At 35.5% G+C, this 20,878-nt stretch overlaps 3 protein-coding genes across 7 annotated transcripts in view; all 3 read right to left on the bottom strand.

Annotated features, from left to right (window-relative positions):
• Nucleotides 1-12: 12 nt before the first annotated feature.
• On the bottom strand, nucleotides 13-4,609 carry LOC102592345 (serine--glyoxylate aminotransferase). Its single transcript, XM_006349714.2, has 6 exons — nucleotides 4,530-4,609; nucleotides 2,903-3,137; nucleotides 1,982-2,266; nucleotides 1,498-1,864; nucleotides 1,181-1,391; nucleotides 13-291 (listed from the first exon to the last, which is right to left on the bottom strand). The coding sequence occupies exons 2-6, from the start codon at nucleotides 3,105-3,107 to the stop codon at nucleotides 154-156; spliced, it is 1,206 nt and encodes a 401-aa protein (XP_006349776.1). The 5' UTR covers nucleotides 3,108-3,137; nucleotides 4,530-4,609; the 3' UTR covers nucleotides 13-153.
• A 2,018-nt stretch (nucleotides 4,610-6,627) lies between these two features.
• Nucleotides 6,628-16,975, bottom strand: LOC102593023 (uncharacterized). Of its 3 annotated transcripts, none has more exons than XM_006349716.2 (6): nucleotides 16,870-16,975; nucleotides 15,887-15,997; nucleotides 14,313-15,791; nucleotides 13,964-14,174; nucleotides 8,176-8,258; nucleotides 6,628-7,044 (listed from the first exon to the last, which is right to left on the bottom strand). In XM_006349716.2, exons 3-6 carry the CDS (start codon nucleotides 15,648-15,650, stop codon nucleotides 6,946-6,948), a joined length of 1,731 nt encoding a protein of 576 aa, XP_006349778.1. In that variant the 5' UTR covers nucleotides 15,651-15,791; nucleotides 15,887-15,997; nucleotides 16,870-16,975; the 3' UTR covers nucleotides 6,628-6,945. The 3 variants fall into 3 exon arrangements, with proteins under 3 accessions (XP_006349778.1, XP_015165233.1, XP_015165232.1); XM_015309747.1 differs by lacking the exon at nucleotides 6,628-7,044 and adding an exon at nucleotides 7,541-8,056 and having other exon boundaries at nucleotides 15,894-15,997; XM_015309746.1 differs by lacking the exon at nucleotides 6,628-7,044 and adding an exon at nucleotides 7,541-8,056.
• A 911-nt stretch (nucleotides 16,976-17,886) lies between these two features.
• Nucleotides 17,887-20,878, bottom strand: part of LOC102593358 (protein CHROMATIN REMODELING 5) — a 22,716-nt gene continuing 19,724 nt past the window's right edge. For all 3 annotated transcript variants that reach the window (XM_006349719.2, XM_006349718.2, XM_006349717.2), the window contains exons 29-31: nucleotides 19,179-19,532; nucleotides 19,002-19,095; nucleotides 17,887-18,775 (exon numbers count right to left, since the gene is read on the bottom strand). In XM_006349719.2, coding sequence (XP_006349781.1) covers nucleotides 18,354-18,775; nucleotides 19,002-19,095; nucleotides 19,179-19,532 — 870 coding nt within the window. In that variant the 3' untranslated portion in view covers nucleotides 17,887-18,353. The remainder of the gene's footprint in view (nucleotides 18,776-19,001; nucleotides 19,096-19,178; nucleotides 19,533-20,878) is intronic.

Consider the following 20,878-nt stretch of genomic DNA (forward strand, 5'->3'; position numbering starts at 1 on the left):
CACATATAGTTATCATCAGAAGAAGGAAATTTTGCAATTTTACAAAAGTATTCTCAACCAGTATTTGAACATTGAAACAAAAGTTACATGAAGAGAATAATTTACATGCATTGGTTTTGTATACTTTCAATAATAATAATAATAATAATTGAATTAAATTCTTGATGGAATAAGTGGAGTTGAATTTTGCAGAAAAGCACTAGCAGCTGCAACTCCACTACCAAACTTCACTGGATAACCAATATCCTTAAGTACCATTTCAACTCCAGCAAGACATCCCAATAGTTGCAACTACAAAAAAAATAATTATTATGTAATCATAATAAAAAGAGATGGTTGATGTATCAGACTCGACCCTATCTTTCGTAGCATGCATTTCCATCCGTGTTGAAAATAGTAACATAAAAGGATTACTCATCCGGTTCGTTTTATGTGACAGTGTTTGACTGGATATATATGAGTTTCATATGTTAGTTTTACTTGTATAAGGGAGTGGAGGTAGAAGCCTAGATAAGGGTTCGATCGAAAGTAGCTTTTCCTCAAACAATGCATTTGTATAGAAGAAATTCATTAAATATGTACACGTTAGATTTATAACTAAGTTATTAGTATTTATTGAAATCATGGTTCCGCCTCTGAGTAGTGATGAAGGAAGAGTATCAAGTAGTAGTTGAAGACATAGGTTGATGCAGAGTATTGATGTCAGGTTCATCTGAACCTACTACTTTTGACGCGGAGCAGAAATTTATGTAGATATGAGCCCATAACACATAAATTAACTGTTTGATGATGATGTTATGCTTTTAGTTTAGTTAGTATATAGTTGAAACCTATGCTGCTTAGACTCTCTAAAAATGTTGCCACAGCCGCGTCAGACCCAACAAATTGTACTACTTTTAGAGGATCCGACACCCATCCAATGTCATTTTTAAGAGTCCGAGCAGCATAGGTTGAAACAGACCTTAACTTGGATGATGATGAGTATCTGGTGCCGATAGACTAACAAACCAAAAGCTTATGCATAGTATCAGTCAAATACTCAAAAATGATACTGAATTTTTGTTTTAAAATGTTCTTGAATGCTTTCACGTGCTCGAGGAATGAGATCGCGCAATCTTCATTTTATTAATCTTCACAAAATGCGCGATAAAAATAAGACATGTTATCTGCAGTAGTTTACCTCATTCAAGCTTCCAAGATGTCCTATTCTGAAAACCTTTCCTGCAACTTTGTTTAGGCCGAGACCTAAGCTTAAGTTGTATCGCTTCCATGCCCTTTTCACGATTTCAGAACTTTCGATGTGTGGAGGAACAACAACGGCTGTGACTGTATCACTGAACCATTCCTCCTTCTGAGTGCAGTTCTTCAAACCCCATGCCTCCACAGCAAGTCTGCATTAAAAATATTACATATCATTTCTCCGTTTCAAGAACGAATCTCCAATTATGTATGCCATGAAGTTGAAAATTTTGTTACTAACAGTGGTTTTACTTTTACCTTGTTGCTTTGCCAAGACGAGCGTGTCTTGCAATCACATTATCGAGGCCTTCCTCGAAAAGAAGGTCAAGAGCTGCTCTCAGACCATACAAAAGTTGGATGGAAGGAGTATACGGCCAATAAGTTCCCAGCTTGTAGAACTTAAGGTAATCGCTCCAGTCGAAGAAAACTCTCACTGATTTTGCAGTTTTGCTGGCCTCAAGAGCCTTAGGGCTAGCACAGACTATCCCGAGCCCCGTGGGAAGGGAAAGTGCTTTCTGGGAACCAGTAAGTGCCACATCTACACCCCATTCGTCCATACGGAAATCAAGTGCACAAATTGAGGACACTCCATCAACAAGGAAGAGGGCAGGATGCTGGTAGTGATCTGGCAGGCATCAACAGAAACAAGCACGAAACTTCAGAGATAGTGAATTTCATGCATACTTTTTGTTATCTGAATTCAATTTTTCAAAGAAAAAATGCCATAGTTTAGATACATTACCGAGTATTTTCCTTACAGTAGCCAAGTTGTTGGTAACTCCAGTGGCTGTCTCGTTATGCACAATGCAAACCGCCTTGATGGTATGAGACTTATCTTCTGCAATTTTCGAGGCCAAAACCTCAAGATTTGCACCTTGTCCCCAATCACTCTCAACAACATCAACGTCAAAGTTGAGGCGTTTCTGTTGATCAATCCAAAGCAGACTGAACTGACCGATGAGGAACGATACAGTTCTATCACCAGGAGACAACGTGTTTGTGAGTGCACTTTCCCATGCACCAGTTCCTGCCACATGGAAATAATATGAAGTTTGGCCATCACAAGTTCGACAGTTAAGCCACAAGAACTACTTAAAATTATACGTTCATCGATGTTGTTGCAGATATTACTGCAAAGCCATCACCTTTTGTTTATTGTTATAACAGAAGATGGACAAGATCAATTTGAAAAGACTTATCGAAATACAACAACAGAACGACTATGCCTCAGTCACAAGCAAGTTGAGGTCGGCTATATGAATCTCTACTACTCATGTTGCTCCATTCAAGCTCATCTCAACTCAATATGATATAACATTAGACCGTTCACTAAATTTTCTGTTGACATATAAATCTCTGACAGGACTAAACGAGTCCTTAAGAATATTGAACCTAAAGCAAAAGTACTGACATAACTAAGGCTTAATCTCAAACAGTTTGGTATAGCCTATATAGATCTTTTTCTTCAAATTTGTCCTATTTCACAGGCAAAAGATTCATCCTAATGCTAAAATAAGATCTTATCTTGTCATTTTTAACTCCTACGTGGATAATCAAGACGACTAAAACCAAAGCAACTTGTATTTCCCCTGTCTGGAAAATTGAAATAAGTAGCAAACTATACCAAACCAAACTTGTTCGGATGCAAATAACAAGAAGATACCTGTAGTTGGGAACAGAAATGGAGTTCCACTAGTAGTCTTGAAAATCTTCTTCACATCCTCAAGCAAGGTCTTTGTGAGAGCTGGAACAGCTGGGGACCTGTAATCTTCGTTGTTTCGGTTCATAGCACGTAGAACTTGTTCCGGGATATTAACAGGTCCCGGAACAAACAAATGGTTCCTTCCAGGTCCATTAACATAGTCCATTTTCTCCCCCTAAACAAATTCGCCTTATTCCTTCAATATATCCACACAAAAAGAAACTTCCAATTACTACACAATTTCTACAAAACAAAACAGAAAGGCAAATAGGAACTAGAAAAACAGATGTTTTACCACTTGTATAGCTAGACAAAACACTAAACAAATACATATTTTCTTATAACGGTGGTGTCTAAGTCAGCTTGTGGTCACTTCAACTATTCCATCAGTTCAAACTTTGAACTGAGGTTTTCTATAGTGTTTCACTCACCTCATTAACCGCTAGCCACACCCTACGATCACCGTTCAATTTTCCGTCTCATTTAATTTCAACAAAGAAAAAACTCATTTTTCCCTCTGATTGACTCAGTTGAGCACTTAGCACAATATCAGCCTAGATGTTAGGTAATAGTAAGGAAAATGTCAAAGAAATGAAAAGGGGTGTAAAATTATCAATAATTAAATTCTGTGAACATAATCTTTTAAATCTACTAATATTATTATTCCATACATCTTTGCAATTTCAAGAATCCTGTTTATTTTTTGGATCAAACTAAAATAACATATTATATCCAGTCAAACACTATTACATAAAACGAGATGGCACGAGTTATACAATAAGATATATGTATGATACAAATTTAACTTATATACCCGATAATAAAAAAGTTACACTGTCAGTAAACTCAACCGGTTATAGCATGTTACTACTCTATTTTTATGATATCAGACAATCATACTCAACTTCTTGTTATATTTGAACTTAATATTTAACAACAATAACATACTCAAGAATAATCCCACAAGTGCGTTCAGGGGAGAGTGGTGTGTACGCAGTCTTACCCCTACCTTGTGAAGATGGAGAGATTGTCTCTGATATAGCCTAAATTCAAGTAAAGCATAACAAAATCAAGTACGAAAAGAAAACATAGTAGTGAAGCAATCGTGTTGAACATAGAGAAGAAAACAATAGCGACAATAAATACTAAAATAACTAAAGCAAAGAAAAACAACAGGTAATAATAAAATTTGAGAGTAATAATTACAGTACTGATAAGGAAAACTAGACAACGTTCGACTACCTACTAGCTACTATCCTTCTACCCTAATACTCGACCTCCATATCTCCTATCTAGGGTCATTTCCTCGATAACCTCCAATTTGCAAACATACCTCTCCTCAATACTTCTTCAACCTACCTTTACCTCTCCTCGTACTCATCATAACCAACCTCCCAATGCACATAACATAAACTCGTAAAACACACACTCAATACAATTTCTCGACGAAAGATGTTCAACTGACTACCTTTCACTAGGCAACTCGTTGTAGGTAAAAATTAACAATTATAACGTCAGTGCATAAAACATAAACTCATATATACACATGCATAAATATATATATATGAATTTAGAAGAGAGTATGTACCTGAAATGCAGTTATAATAAGTAAAACAGGCTCAGAGAAGAGCAGAGAAGCAAAGCCAAATGGAAATATGGAAAGTCCAAAGCAACAAATACAAATTCTTATACCACTCAACTCTCTATGTGGGTCCCACTTTGGAGTTGACGTGGCAGATAAGTGACTTACGTGGATGCCAATCCTGTGGCTTAAAAAATAATGAATTTTGATTCGTCCAATTTTTTTTATTTTTTTTTTTGGTTTATTTACTTCTAAAAAACCATAATTTTTGTCTCAAATATTTAGAGAAAAAGATCATTCTATTATTAATAACTTATTTATTATAAAGTTGTTTTTGTATAATAACGATAACATACTCCGTGTAATCTCATAAGTAGGGTCTAGAAAGAGTGGTGTGTACACGTTCTTGGTCCCATCTTGTGAATTTAGAGATGTCGTTTCCGATAGATTTTTAGCTCAATTGAAGTGTATAAAAACCAAGTATGAAGAAGAAAATTGAATTATACATAAGACAATTGTTTACATATGTATTTATCTTTTTGAGACATCGAATAATTTTTAAAAAGAATATTTTCAAAATAATAATAAAAAATATATAAAGAAAGTAATTAATGGTTTAAGAATAATCCAAATGTGGACCTCTCCACAATTTGAGGGTATAGCAAAGCACCACACGTCTCCTCTCTTCCTCACTCATCTGATTAGTAGCGCTCGATATTTATATTAAATCAAATCAATGAATTTTAAATTTCTTATTTTATTTTTATTTAGACATAAATATCTATCACTTGTTTTAAATAATAAAATTAAAAAATTGTTTTTCCTTAAATTTTGTATTCAGTTAAAAAGTGTCACGTAAATTGATACGAAAAATATAACATGTGGAGAAAAAAATGAAAGAGCTTATCAAGATGACTAGAGAACACCTAGTGATGAAAAATAAAAATAAAAAAAAGCCATATTATTATTATTATTATTTTACTCACAAGAGCATAATACAGGACCACATAAACACTTAATTTAGTGTATGAGGTTGAGAAAGAATTTGTGAAAAGATAAGATGATAAAAAGGCCTATATGAACCACTCCCTCATTTGTGGAAACCAATAGCTATACCTAGCAATTTTCATATATTTTTGTTATCTTCTTACTTTCCTTTTCATTGATTTGTTTTTGTTTCTATATTTTAGCCGTTTGTTCTAATGTCTCATCCAAATTATGTCTTTATTTATAAAAAAAAATGGCCTTGCACCCCTTAGGTAAGTGGTCAAAATCAATCGTGTTAAGTCGCAATAGCCAGTGTTAACCTGATGCCTTTGTTGGTGGTGAGTAATAGATACTCGATAGGTTAGTTGAGACGCATGCAAGTTGAATAGAACATAACCATTATAAAATAGAGTATTTCACGCTCTTAGTTTAACTAGTGAAATGAAGGAGAAGTTTTCCTAACTAAATGCAACTTATAATGCTATAGAAAGAAGGTTTGGAGAATGACTCAATAAAGGTACCTAATAGAGATATTGCGTAAGGATTACGATACAATAACTATGTCGTAGTTCCAAATAAGTTGAAATCGTTTATATGAATCGTTACTTTACCATGAGCTTTCTTTGCTTTAATTTCCTTGTAACTTTTACCTCTTTCTGGCAAGGGAAATGAGAAAATGACGGTCCAAATAAAGGAAAAGCTTCCAAAAAACTGCATTCCAAAAATACTCAGTTACAACATCTATACAAACCAGATCGATATTTTCCTTTGGGCATAGGCCCTCAGGTGCGCGTAAAGTCCTATTGTCTTGACATGAACAAAAGGAAGGTCTCTTTTGCCTACGCCTTTTGCATTGTTATCAGAAGGCGACATAATAAGGGAACGTAAACAGGCTACAAGACAGCAAAAGGGAAAGAAGAGAAGAAATTAACACGAGTAGTTGAAGATAACAACAACATACCACAGTGTACACAGAACTTACACATACCTCGTAGATGTAAAGAGGTTGTTTCCGAAGGACCTTTGGCTCAAGTGCAACAAATCAAAGTAGTTATGAAAAGGGAAAACGACAGTGAAGAAAACATGACAACTAATAAGCCATAAGGAAAGCAATAGATAGTAAACACAAAACACAAGCAGATGAAGATATCACCCCAGAATTTCTTTGCATAAAGTGACTTCAATCCCCTTTACATCCTTTGTAAAGAAGTAACTTCAGGTAAATCAACAACTGCCAGTTTAATATAACACATTTCCGGGCATTATACCAGACTGAGAGGGGTGAAATCTTCCAGAGGAGAACTACAATGTTATAAGAAAGAAAAAAAAAAGATAGCAAGATAATCCAATACCAAAACGGACAACACACTGTATAATTTCTGACTTCAGCATAGCAAACTTTGGTAACATCTTTCACCAAATTGTCCCAGCTTGATTATTCATTGGAAGTAATCATTGGAACAATAGAATTATCAACCAATGAGAGCCACTCTGGATCTGTCCACGGCCTGAAGGCTCCTTTTTGTGTGAGATTCTAGCAACCACAAAAGAACAATCATGGAGTTTATGTTGTAAACTAAACGTGTCAAGTACTAAAAATGTGATGAACAGAACATAGTAAGAAGCAGAGATATTGTCTCAAATATGGGATTATTGTAATTGCTGTTTAAATAAAAAGTACAGAATTTATGTCTCATCAATCCATCAGAAAGACATTCCTCAGACTAGACTAGACGAATGAGATCAATGCTCAAGTCACTCTTATAATAGTTGCACCCAACCAGCATGCGAATATGAAAGTTAAGTTGTTTTAAAAGCTTCAATTGGATTCTAACGGAAACCAAAAAGAAAAAAAGGTTTATCTTCAATTGGATCAACTCACCAATTATCAGAACATTATTATTCTGCGAGTCACGTGAAAGTTTGAATATAGGTAAATCAAAAGTCAGACAAGATGCCAAAAGCAATGATGATTTGTCTTATATCAGCATACTTACTACAAAAACAATAACAAATCTAGTGTAATCCCACAAGTGGAGTCTGGGGGGCTAACCAGAAAGATAAAAAAAGTGTGGGGAATTAAGCTTAGAGTAAATGCACTCACGAAATTAAATGAGACACAACTCAAGATGGAATTCCAACTAAGCAAAATTACTTACTAATGAGGTCAGATGACTATAATATGTTACTTACTATTAATAAAAGGATTATGTTGTTAATTGCTTTCTCCAGAAATCTAACTGGACTAGCAATTATACAATTGTGAAGTGCGTTAAGCTGTGTATTTAAAATGGATGTCCATAAAACAATTTCTTTTTATATTGATCAGTTATTCCGGAAGTCATTGTAAGTGTATTCCCAAAGTCACTGAGCGAGGAAGCTCCAGATGCTTTTGGATGGGCAGCCTTCTAAGACCTTCCCATGCAGGTTCACACTACCACACAAGGAGGGGGGGAAGCATGCGTAGTGGTGTTGGCCCTAGAGGATGTTGCTATGACGGAGGACGCACGAGGCAATGAAGTGAGGGGATACATGATGAATGCTCCCTATCAAAAAGGGAGATTATGATGTATGCTGTAGACATGACAAACATATGTAGGCGGCCAAGAAGTCCAGCCAAAGGAATGCATTACACAATTCATTATTCAAAATATGAGCAACTCACCTGTAACCAAAAGAAAAAACCGCGCAAGATGTTTAGCTGCTTTATGTTGTCGTTGTCAACTTCTTTAAGTTTTTCATGAAGGTCTGCAGGTTTAAAGGTGGACAATCAATACATAATGCATTTACAGTGAAACTTAAATAACGATTGACTGAATCACAGAGATCAAATGCTGTTTATAGTATATAACTGCAGAGAATACAGAGAAAAAGTTCCCAAGAAAATTTAAGTGAAGGCAAAGCATGGTTGGATGGAATCAACTTTTGGACAATTTTAATCAAACTAACCACTAAGGCTTCCTCTATCAATGTATATGTTAGGTGAATCAAAACGGCAAAATTAGGAGAAAAATGCAAAAAAAACTCTTAGTATGTTGAGGCTTTAAGCGCAAATAAAGCATGGGTTTTGATGAAGGAAGGTGCAAAAACAGAAAACATAAAAATATGTAGTCCAAGACTAATAACTATAAGTATGAAAAACAATATATGGACAGAGAAACTGGAAAAAGAAATAAGATAAAGTGAAATGTCAAGAATTATGCTTATTGACAAGGAAAAGTATGTCTTAGAGCCTTGATGATGACATTGTGAAGCACCCGCTAAATGAAGTGAAGCGCTGAACATGTTTTGCACCTCACTTTTTAGGGCTTGAGCGCTTTTTAAGTGCACCTTTGTAAACAGTAACCTCACTTTAGATTGATAATTATTTTAGCCGGTTCATACATAAACATTCAATTTGAGATAATGTATTATTAGTGACCATCCTATATGCTAAAGTTAGAACTTTTAACAAAATTTGATGCTTAATACTTCTACTAACTAGCATATTTGCCCTCTGCCAAGACAAATTACTTGAGTTTTGAAAGATAAAAGCATTTTGCCAAATACATAAAAAAAAAAAAATTTTTGAACATTGGTAAAGTTGTATTCTTCAGCATTAAGGACATGCTGGCCACCTTCAAAATTTACAGCCCTAAGCGAAATTACAAGCTCCCTATTAATTCTATAATTTGATCTACATCTTCTATGCAAAGTTGTTTACACCAAAAAAGTAAAGATACCAAACAATTTCATTTTACTTTGTGAATGGAATTAGATCTATCTTCAAAACATCTCCCATTTCTTTCCTTCCACACTGACCACCATATGCATGATGGTATTAGCTTCCACCACTTCTTTTGAGTCTTGCTACCCCCTCTTCTGATCCAACACTTAAAAAGATCAGAGGTGTGTTCTGGCATAGTCCAGCTATAGCATGTGATGTTGAGAAACAGCTCCCAGATCTGTGCAGTGAATTTGCAATGTAAAAATAGGTGATTGTTTGTTTCCCCAGTCAAATTGCACAGGAAACACCTAGGGACTAGTTGCTTTCCTTTCTTCTGCAGCACTTCTTGAGTTAAGCAGGCTCTTTTGATGACTAACCAAGTGAAGCATTTCACTTTGGTGGGGGTCAGTCCTCTCCAAATACTCTTCCAGTGATGATGGTAGCCTCTAACCCCAACTTGTATGCCTTTCTTGTAAGCACTGTTTACTGTGAATTTGCCATCCTTGTTGTGCTTCCAAATAACTCTATCTGGTGCATTTGTTACTAGATTGATTCCCCCCAATTTTCCCAGGAAAGAAGCCACTCTATCTACTTCCCAGTCATTCAATAGCCTTCTGAAAGATAGGTCCCAGCCTTGAGTTGTCCAGCATTCACATACTCTGGCTTCAGGATTGTTGCAGATTGAGAAAAGATCTGGGAATGACTCACTTAGAGGAATTTGATCAATCCATCCATCTCTCCAAAACTTGATCTTGTTGCCATTTCCAATTTTGAGAAACACATTTTCTTCCATAGAGTTCCATAAAGCTCTGATTGACCTCCATACTCCCCATCCATAGGGTTCTGACACTATCTCTGTACACCATGGGTTCAATTCCCCATACTTTGCCACTATCACCTCCTTCCATAGGGTTCCTTCCTCACTAGTATATCTCCACAACCACTTCATCAAAAGGCTCTTGTTTTGGATTCTCAAATTTCTAATACCCATATGTAAACATATATTGACATTTGTATTTCATAAAATATCTGTTACCTACTGATCTTTTTGTCTCAACTATATTTGAATTTGTAGGATGGCAAGTTACTTTCTTTGGAAGGCAAGCAGGTAATTTGAAAAAATTGTTATTTCAGCTATTAGGCTACAAATTCTGTTCATTATTATTAATAGCCAAAAAGGTCTAATATGTGGTTTCTGGAACTAGTAGCGAATATCTATTTTCCCAGTCATCTTGATTGATATTCAGTACTAAGTATTGCACTTACTGTTGATAACAGGAGCTTGCAAATGCTGGTGTTATGTACCTGTGTAATTTTATCAATGGAAAAAAGGTGAAGATGCCTGAGACACTGCAGGTTCGTACAATTGTTAGTTCAAGTAACTTTTTCCACTAAAATGTTGTTTGACTTATGCTTCTAATTCTCTCCCTGCATCGGAAGGCTCGGGAGTGTGGATACGTTTAGTGAACCAGAAACGAAATAAGTATCCTTATTCTAAAAAAGTTCCTTCAAACTTTTAACATTTTTTCAAGTACAATTTTACACTCTTTTTCGACTTAACTTCAAATACTACTACTTTTTTCTTTTTTCAAATATCACTCAATTCATGTCCAAACACCACCCTACTTGATTATTCTCCGTGCATGATATGATTTTCTTGAAGTTTTTCGTATTTAAAGCATGGAGAGAACCTCTTAAGATACTTATACTATGATCCAAAGACCACATAATTGGATAACAATTTTGCCTTAATGTTTCTGATTTTAGTCCTGGAGTGAAAGTGAGATGGAAAATTTTGCTTTATCAGTAATTTTACTTCCCTTAGAGAAGAGTTCTGACAAATAGACCAAAACTATTAATGACTTTGGTAAAGTTGAGTCATGGATATTTTGGTGTATGAGATATTTTTTGCAAAACATTGGGAGGAGCATTGCAAGAATAAAATACAGTGGAGATAATAAAGATTTTTATTACATACATTAAAAAACTGTGAAACTTTCTAAGGTATTTTATGCTCTATGAGCCTATTTTTCTTCTCTTTTTTTATGGTATGATATTTTGATGGTTTAGGGTTGTTGATGCTTGCTACCAATATCTTTTTTAATCATAACTTCCTGCTGCAGGAACAACTTACAATTGTGGGCAACTCTACACCTACTCTGATGGTACTTCGGCTAACTTGAATATTTCTTGTCGTGTTACTGTTCATTGTCCGTCTACTAGAGCATATGCTGTGGTTCATATTTCTTGTCATTTCATATCGCTCAGTGAATATCAGGAACCTTTGTAATTTCACTAGCATTTGACTTCACTAATCTTGTTACAGGGCCTTAAAGAACTTGCGGACTCCTTACCGGAAGTAAACAGCAACAGATTTATTACAGATGGCATTACTCAAGATGGTATTGATAAATTGAAGCCGCCTAGACCCCTGTTGAGGTATTGTTTCTTCAGTTCCAGAATTCTTTTTGCAAGTTTTAACTCCGCATCTCCCCATTCTCTCTTTTCCTTTTATTATGATCACTATGAAGGATTTGAGTTGATAGTGTAGTTGCTTATTTTTATAATTATTTTCGCCTGGAGAGTTGGTATTCACCTTTCTATAGTGGTGACGGGGTGGGGCAGTGGCAGATCAGGGTAATAAACCTACGGGTTCCCGAAAAGCAGTATCTTTTGCCAAGATCTACTAGATATCTATAAATAATTGACTACGTGTCCAATTAATATTGTACATTAAATGAGGTCACTTTAGGAATCGATAAACTTCAAATCCTAGATCCGCCTTTGGAGTCCTAATACTTTCTAGGATTTCTTCTTCCTCAAAAGGTCTTTGCAACCATAATTGTTCCTCTCCAGTTATCATATTAACATCTTGAATGTTCAGATCAGGCCTCCAGTGTTCAGCTTCCTTGTATAAATTTATGTAGAAATTTTGGACAGCCTCCTTGATCATAGCTGGATCTTTCACAATGTTACCTTCTATATCAAGTTGTTCCATAGTATTGAACCTCTTATGAGAGGTGGCGATTCTGTGGAAAAACTTTGTATTCTTGTCTCCATGTTTCAACCATTGTACCCTGGATCTTTGTTTCCATGCTATCTCCTCTTTCTTGGCTATCTCTTCAAACTCCATGGCCAGATTTGCCTTCTGTAAAATTTCATCATCAGTAAGCATTCTGTGTTCCTGTATTATCTCCCAGTTTGCTATCTGACTTAAAATGTCTTCTTTTCTCTGCTTCCAGTTACCTTTGTTTTCTTTGCTCCATTCTTTCATCTTTACCTTTAACAATTTCATTTTCTCAGCTAATATATATCCTGCTCTCCCCTCAATGTTGAAAGAATCCCACCATTCCTTTACCTTGTCTTTGAATCCTTCTACCTCCAACCACCAAGATTCAAATTTAAAATAAGATTTTTTCCATTCCCAACCACCACATGTTAGCATAATAGGATTATGATCAGATGTTATTTTTGGTAGGACATTTTGTTTGATGTGAATGAAGCTTTCCCCCCATTGTGCACAATGAAGAAATCTATCAATTCTTGAAGCACTCGTATGATTGTCCCCTCTTCTCCAAGTATAAGATCCTCCAAATAAAGGAGGATCAATCAACTCCAGCTCCTCAATACAAGAGGAGAAATCTGTCATAGCTCCACTAAGTCTGCGGCAGTTTGTTCTCTCTGATGGGTATCTAGTAACATTAAAATCTCCACAAACTATCCATGGTCCAAATACATAAAAATTTAAGTCATCTTATTCAGTAATTTGTCTTCATTTCTTACTTAAGAGTTTCAAAGATATAAATTTCAAAAGGCGCGAATAATGATTTTTAACAAAATAGTTATCCTCTTTTTTGAAATTTCATGCATATAAACTTTTTTTAGTTATAATTTTAATATGTCTGTAATAATTATACTTTAATACACTTATTTATGGATATGGCTGAGGGTCTATCAGAAACATCCTCTCTATCTTCTCAAGGAAGGTGTGAACACTGGGTTTGTTGTTGTTGTTAGTTATGGATATACCTCGTAGGGGGTGTAAGTATAGAATTTCAATAATATAGGGGTTATAACTGTTTCATTGTAAAATACAGGGGATGTATCTGAAACTGAGTCATATTACAAGGATGTTTTAGTGTAATTAACTCAATATTAAACTATTGGTTGTTTGAGGTCTGACTCTGAAACAATGGTCAAGAATAATTCCACACCTTCGCTGGAATGAGAGAGTAAATTTATGCCTAGGGTAGCAGAAAAGAGTTCCACAAATCTTGCAGTAATTTGAATCTTAAAAAAAACACCTATGTTTAAAAGAAATTACACTGAGTTTTGGTTGGTTGGAATTTTTTTTAATAACTATGTTACTTCATAATACATTCTAATATTTGTTCTTTTCAGTTGACATAAAATCTTGCAATAGCAACTGAGAAATAATATACTGAGGTTCAGGGGCTGAAGAATTTAAATTGTTTTAAAAATTTAGAAAGGAAAATTAACACAAGACTTCCTTATCGAAAAGAAAATTAACATAATAATGTGTACACATCAGGAGGGATTGAGTTCAGCAATTGATTACAACCATTTGACAAACAAATTTGCAAATGTTCTAAAAAATCAGAATGTCTATGGACAAGACACTGGTTGAAATGCAGCATTGGGACCAGGCAAGGAGGAGTAGCACCACTTTGAAACGTAAGGCAAACCATATCATCAATGCATAAAGTATTTAAGATGTTTAGCTCACCTTTATAATGATCCAAATATGATTTTCCCAACCGCCTCGTCGAGTAAAATTTCCCATTACGCAAGTCCATATCCTTTAGAGTAGGCTTTCTACTTTTGACAGATTTCCACAATCCGATATATTCCTTCTGATCGTAAGGCCTCTCAAGAAGAGCCTTGACATTCCACCAAAAATCAGAACGCTCAGTTTTCCTTGGGAAGCTATCCTCAACCTTAATATTCATTGTATCATCAATATATAAGCATCACAACAAAATAATTCCAAAAACTTCAAATTAACGAAGAAAGAAAGCAGGCATAGGGAGGATAAAATAAAATGGGGAGGAGAAGCAGAGAATGGAGGATCATACATTTTCACAGTGTTTTGATAAAGAAGCTTCCACGAGATTAGAGTCTCCTTCCTTTCCAAATGTACAATCACCACTGACAACTATTTGAAGATCTTCATCAGCAGCCTCGCATTCAAATTTGTTACCTCTTTTAAATGAGACTTCATCTACATCAGCTATCTCTTCTTTGACAGTGACATCTACTGATTTTCTCCCAGCTACATCTTCGTTTAAAGGGACATCTGCTAATTTTCTCCTTTTTCGGCCCGCCTGCTTTTTGTTTGATTTTTTCCTTTTCTCACTGTTTTCCTGCCTCTTGAATGCATCATTTCCCTTCGTGCTATTTTTCTGGCTTGTAAGCCCCTTTTTCTTCTTTTTCTTTGGAGATAGAGTATCAGAGAGCTCATGTGTCATATCTATGTCTCCCACAGAAATATTGCTATCATTTTCCAGGACAGTCGTTGATGATTTCTTACTTTTTATATTATATTTCCTCCTAAATGAGGGTGTCGTGCTCCAATTCTTACATATAAATTTCTCCAGAAGATAGGAATAGTCTTCATCTATATCAGCTCCCTCTTCTTTGGTAGTAACTTTAGCTGATTTTCTCCCTTTCCCTTTCTTCTGCTCCTTATTTGATCTATTCTTCGTCTCACCCTTCTGACGCCTCTTGCACTCACCATCCTCCCCCAAGCTAGGCTTCCGGCTCGTAAGCCCTTTTTCCATCGGAGTAACAGGATCAGAAGGCTCAAATACCGCATTGTTGTCTCCTGCAGATCTATTATCATCATTTTCCAGGACAACTCTTGAAAATGGCTGACTTTCTACTTTATCTTTGCAACTGACATTACCTAAATCCTCCTCATCCCCAGAACCCTGCTGTTTTCTCTGTCCTAAATATTCAAACTCTCCATCAGATCCATCCTCTTTCTCAAACTCTACAAACACAGGAAACCCAACACTTCTATCAATTTTAACCATATATGAGTTCCCATTTGGTTTAGCATTAGCCAAAAACTTCCTGTAGTCTGGATCAATATCCTCATCCTCGTCTTCATCATCCTCATACTCATTCACATCCTCATCCATGTCATAATTAAACCTATCTCTAGCAACAGCGGGACCTTCCTTTCTGCCTTCATTTGTGCAACACTTAGACTCTTCATCATAGTCAAGGAGAAGCATCAAATACTGTACATAATCTTCATCAATATTCCTAGTTTTTCTAATCTGCCTTTTGAAACGAAAAATATCACTATTTTCAAACTCTGATTCCTTATTCCAAGAGTATGCCCTCTTTCTCCCTAAACGGGATATGTCAAACAAAATATCACAGCCCTCCAATCCCCGTCGCACCATTTTAATGGGATTCAGATTTACTAGCAAACAGATCAGAGAAACAACTTCACTCCAATACCCCACTTATTCCCACATCCACAGACAAACAAATCAATTACTACCTTTCTTGAAGCTTCTTACAGTCCATTATCAAGACATTTTCTGAAAAAATGATTAGAGGCAAAAGAAAAGGAATATACTCAATGTAACTTGTCAAAAAGTATTTGTACCAAAAAAAAAAAAAAAGGAAGGCCTACCCCGTACATGAAATGAAATACTCCCCAGGGTAGAAGGGCGGGCATATATTATCAGCAACTTTTCCTTTGGATTTATGTAAAGAGGCTGTTTCCACGCATTGAACACATAACCTGCATGTAACCAAAGGAGCAACTTCGTAATTGTGCCAATGTATGTTCTGTACTAAAATATTAACCATAACGAAGATAATTGAATTTTTACATTCACACGCATCTGAAATTATAAGAATTTGTAAGTTGTTAAAAGTTCCATAAAATCCAACTGAAAGATCATTGTTGAAGCGGAAAAGAGACAGCTATTAATACAAATCCATGAATTAACTCACTGTGAATGAAAATTGAAACATACAGCCAAAAAGAGTGAAAATGTAGCTGAAACATATAGCAAAAAAGAGCAAAATCAAAGCTAAGACAAAGAAAGGGCATAACTTGATTGGCTGCTAAGCTTTAGACGGGTTGTTCGCCTCAATGATTCCATTAAAAACCAAGATTTTCAGTACCCAGAAAACCCAAATACATATAATATAATGTATATCACTTAACAGAAATTATACAATTCCATGAATTAACTCACCATGAATGGAAATTGAAACATACAGCAAAAAGAGTGAAAATTTAGCTGAAACAAGTATAGCAAAAAAAGATTGAAATTTGAAACATATAGCAAAAAAAAGAGTGAAATCAAAGCTGAAGATAAAGAAAGGGCATAACTTGATTGACTACAAGATTATTCGCCTCAATGATTCCATCAAAATCCAAGATTTTCAATACCCACAAACCCCCAAATGCATATATACAGATATAATATAAACCACTCAACAAAACTTAAACAATCCCATGAACCAAAATCGAAACATACAGCAAAAAAGACTGAAAATTTAGCTGAAACATAAACCAAAAAAGATTGAAACTTGAAACATACAACAACAAAAGAAGACAAATCAAAGTTGAAAACAAACAAAAGGCATAAATTGACTTCTCACCATCGCAGATAAGAAGGAAAAAATCAGCAGCAGCAGCGTGAATAACAATGGCTGTTCTTTAACTAAATTCTTTTTGTGGAGAAAAAAAAAAAAAAAAAAGACCCCCACTTTGTTCTATTACTAAAAAACTTTGTTAATTATAATTTAATACTTCCAATTTCCAAACATTCTTATATTTCTCTTTTTTTTTTCCTTTTGGGGTTTTTGTTTTCTCTAATTTTCTATTATTAAGTGCTAATTAAAGGTCCTTGTAAATTGTAATATGACTCTATTTATTTATTTTTAGATGTGCCACTTGTATTTTAAAATCAAACACGCATATTCTTTATGCTATAAAAAATTATATTTAGACATTCTAGAAGTATATTAATTTTAATATTTATGAATTTATTTTAATGAAATTTCATGAAGAAGATAAATATTTTTGTTAAATATCTTTATTGACGTATTTTCCTATTATCTTAAATTACATTAGAAAACTATTTATTTATAATTCTAATTTATATTTTAATACACTTAATTTTGAATATAAGGTCTTAAGTGTAGAATTTCAATAGTCTAGTTGAATAAGATATAATAAAAGCAAATTGAGTTTCAAAATATATATTTGATTTTGTAAATCCTCGATAGACACTATATAATCTAAATTTGAAATCAATACACTAAAGTTATTCTTATCAATTTTCCATTCAATGATATTCGTTGATAGTTGTTCGTGACTTCATCAACACAATACTGAGAATCAATTCTGCTTAGTTTATTTATACATGAAAAAATAATCAATAGCAATGTTAATATTACCAGAATCAGTAACAATATAAACAGAGACCCTCAACACAGTAAAGAAATTGAATGTGAGCTCTCGTCACAAGTATACATAACTGAGCTGTACCTTATGGTAATGCAAGATAAAAAGGTAAAACTCTAAACCTGGTAAAAACACATCGGCGGCGGCGGCGTGCATGAAGAAACCAGTAAATGCAGAAAACTAATCAATGGAGAAGAGAAGTAGTCAAGTGGAGTAAAGAATAATGTTGAGTTATTGAATAAGCAAAATTTGATAATGTACACTTCGCAAAAAGCATAATACATACAGACTGTGACAAACTGTCACATATGACCTAAGGAAATGCTCTTTCACTATCCATTATATACTTCACAACAAAAAAAGACTGGGATTTTATCTATAAAGGGAAGAAATCGGTGCCCTAGAAATTTCAATGTAACCAAATCTTCATCTCCTGGATCTAGGAAAGGCGCCTCCAAGTTCACCGTTTCTGGCTTCTAAATGATGCAGTCCTTTGGTTTACAGTTGGCTTCAGAATAGCAGGTATGTGGCCAAGGAATTAGCAAAAAATTGTATTCCCATAGACCAACGCAATTCCAGGTAAAGAATATTAGATCGAAGCAGCAAAAGCCACTGAGACAAAATTGAATGGCTTTCCTGCAGGTGCACCATGGCAGTTTATGTCCAGTAGAAGACGCTATCTGGGACCGGATGAGAAACTTGGTCTCTGGGGCAGGCCAGACTGATGTGTTCTGTAAGGCCTACCATTACCTGACTGTTTGCTATCTAAAGGAGCTGCGCCAAGAATCCCTGATGATAAGTTGGGTTCAGGAAGGCGTGTACCATTAGGCAAAGCTCTTTGATGTTGGGGCTGAACTTGCGAATGAACATCAGCTTCAGCTCTTTTCCTTCGTTTCCATGCTTCAAATTTGGCTGCATCAAAACCTCGGGGAATAAAACCTGGCGTTGGATGCGCAGGTGCAGAACCATTAAATTGTGACGGTCCTACCCGTCCTTCTACATGTTGCTCCTGTTTAAGTTTAGAATAAATCTGACGAAGTTTCTCGCCAGACAAATTTGAAAATGTTGAGACATAATTCCATAAACGGACTGTCATCCCTGTAGCCAAATTTTAAATGAGCCCTGTTAACTAATGCATTTAGGAAGAGAGAAATTAAGAGAGAAAGCATAGTGTTCCATTTCCACATTCATATGCTGTTTCATAACTAAGAGAAAAGGACTCATGCACCCACACCTCCACTTCAGGTAGAGAGGGGCTCGAGAAGGAGCAGTAAGTTATAAACTATAAAGCTTAAGCCAAATAATGATAACATAAGAGGCTTACTTTCTTGCTTATGTGATTCGTTCTCATATTCGAAAACTATTTGATCAATCCTGCGACCAAGAAGCTGCAAGTAGTTCCGTATTTTGGCCAACACCTGGTGCGATAAAAAGATTCAGACCCATTGAAAGAGAGATAGAAATAGAGGGAGAGAGAGAGAACTGAATTTAGAATATTAACCTTGTCCTTAGGGAGATCAGCACTAGTAGTTTGCAATCTTTGAAGACGCTTAAGCGTTTTTTCCTCATACACCATCACATCTTCACACCATTCCATCCATTTCACCTCTTTAAACTGCTCATAAACTTCCTCATTATCTGACATTTCACCTTCCTCTTTGACCAACGGTTCAACCTTTTTTTGACCTTTAGCAGCTCTGCCTCTACCCATTTTAGCATTTCCAGATGAGCTTAATTTACTTTGTTTACCCTTTCCAAGAGGTGCTGTGGTGCTGGGAAGGCTTTCCTTCTGCTTGTTGGAAGTCTTACGGCCCACTTTTAAACTAGTGTTCTTCCCACCAACAGCTGCAACTTCCTGGTAGCAAAACTAATGAGGGTAAGGTATACAAGTAACTGAAAAGCTAAAGTTCTTAGAATCCACACACAACATAAAAAGATTAGTTAACTTCCACATCCTACAGCTGGAAGAACATCTGCAAACTAAGAGGAAGAAAATACAACAACAAACACAACGGAGTTTCAAGAAGAGGCACCTATATGCATTCACTGCACTTGCTAGTTGCTGGTAAAGCAGGTATCAAAAGTCAGAAAGAAGCACACTGAAGACTTGTGGTTGAACAACTCAAAGTTATTGATACAGTAGACCATTGTAAAAATAGAGATCATGTCCTGACTGATATAAAAGCAGCAGCATGACTGCATGAGCACCAAGCAGATGGAGTTCACTATTTATGTCAATGACTCCCCACGCAATGAGACCAGAACATACTAATATGGCATCGCTATTTTCCTTCTTGAGGGCAAGAGAAGAGGAAGTGTAAATGGGGCAGGTTAATCTTTTTGTGACCAAGAAAAGAATTCATCCTTCGCCTTTGTGTTGTTTAGTACAACTAGAGGAGGTGAACCGAGGGCTTTGGTCCGAGTGATAAGAGCGCAAAGTATCAGGTGTGGTTTAGGTGCGTGTCACGGAATTATATTCTGCCGCAAACAGAATCTTGGTATTTAAGTGAAGAAGGGCAGAGGAGCAGGCCCACTATCTACGGACTTTCAAACTGTGCACCACCAACTCTTGGGAAATTTTCTCGATTATCCAAAAAAAAAAGGTAATATTGGAGAGGTAAAGAACGTATGTAAGCCAAACATTTTTTTTGAATTTGAATTTTAGTATGTAACCCAAACATTAAACTTTGAATGGACCAATAAAGCTAATGTGGAGGACTTGGAAACACTGCACAATGAACATGAACCATGCAGATCCTCCTGCCTTTCCACTTTTCAGGTAGAAAGTCTTGGAGCCTGTTTGAATTGGCTTTTGACTTATGACTTATAAGTCAAGCCATAAGTTAGAAATTCTAACGTATGACTTTTGGCTAATTTTTGTTATTTTGACTTGAAAACAAACGCTTATAAGCATTTTTTTTATTTTGCCCAAACACTATAAACTGCTTAAAAGCTACTTTTGGCTTAAAAGCACTTGAAATAAGCCAATCCAAATAGGCTCTTAATCTTGAGTAAAACTGCGTGCTCTTTTGCATATTTTTATGTGTAACATGGCCATAGATTATGTTTTAGATCCTTCTGCCATGATAGATTTTCTTGGTTCTTACTGTTCTCAGCAAAGTAACTTTTTAGAGCCTTCTCCAACTTTGCTGGTTCACACCAACAAAATACTTCACAACTTAAAAAAAAAAAAAAAAAAAA

This window comes from Solanum tuberosum, unplaced genomic scaffold, assembly GCF_000226075.1.
Source record: "Solanum tuberosum cultivar DM 1-3 516 R44 unplaced genomic scaffold, SolTub_3.0 scf00114, whole genome shotgun sequence".
Classification (NCBI taxonomy): domain Eukaryota; kingdom Viridiplantae; phylum Streptophyta; class Magnoliopsida; order Solanales; family Solanaceae; genus Solanum; species Solanum tuberosum.

What these genes read in the sequence shown, in the direction of transcription:
- LOC102593023 (XM_015309747.1), bottom strand. Translation starts at nt 15,650, where the DNA reads ATGGTGCGACGGGGATTGGAGGGCTGTGATATTTTGTTTGACATATCC. An exon ending in ATATTTGGATCATTATAAAG is followed by an intron (nt 8,259 to 13,963) that starts GTGAGCTAAACA and finishes TTAAACCTGCAG; the next exon opens with ACCTTCATGAAAAACTTAAA. An exon ending in GTTTTTTCTTTTGGTTACAG is followed by an intron (nt 8,057 to 8,175) that starts GTGAGTTGCTCA and finishes CCTTTTTGATAG; the next exon opens with GGAGCATTCATCATGTATCC.
- LOC102592345 (XM_006349714.2), bottom strand. Translation starts at nt 3,107, where the DNA reads ATGGACTATGTTAATGGACCTGGAAGGAACCATTTGTTTGTTCCGGGA. An exon ending in TACTGTAAGGAAAATACTCG is followed by an intron (nt 1,865 to 1,981) that starts GTAATGTATCTA and finishes GATGCCTGCCAG; the next exon opens with ATCACTACCAGCATCCTGCC. An exon ending in ATCTTGGAAGCTTGAATGAG is followed by an intron (nt 292 to 1,180) that starts GTAAACTACTGC and finishes TTTTTTTTGTAG; the next exon opens with TTGCAACTATTGGGATGTCT.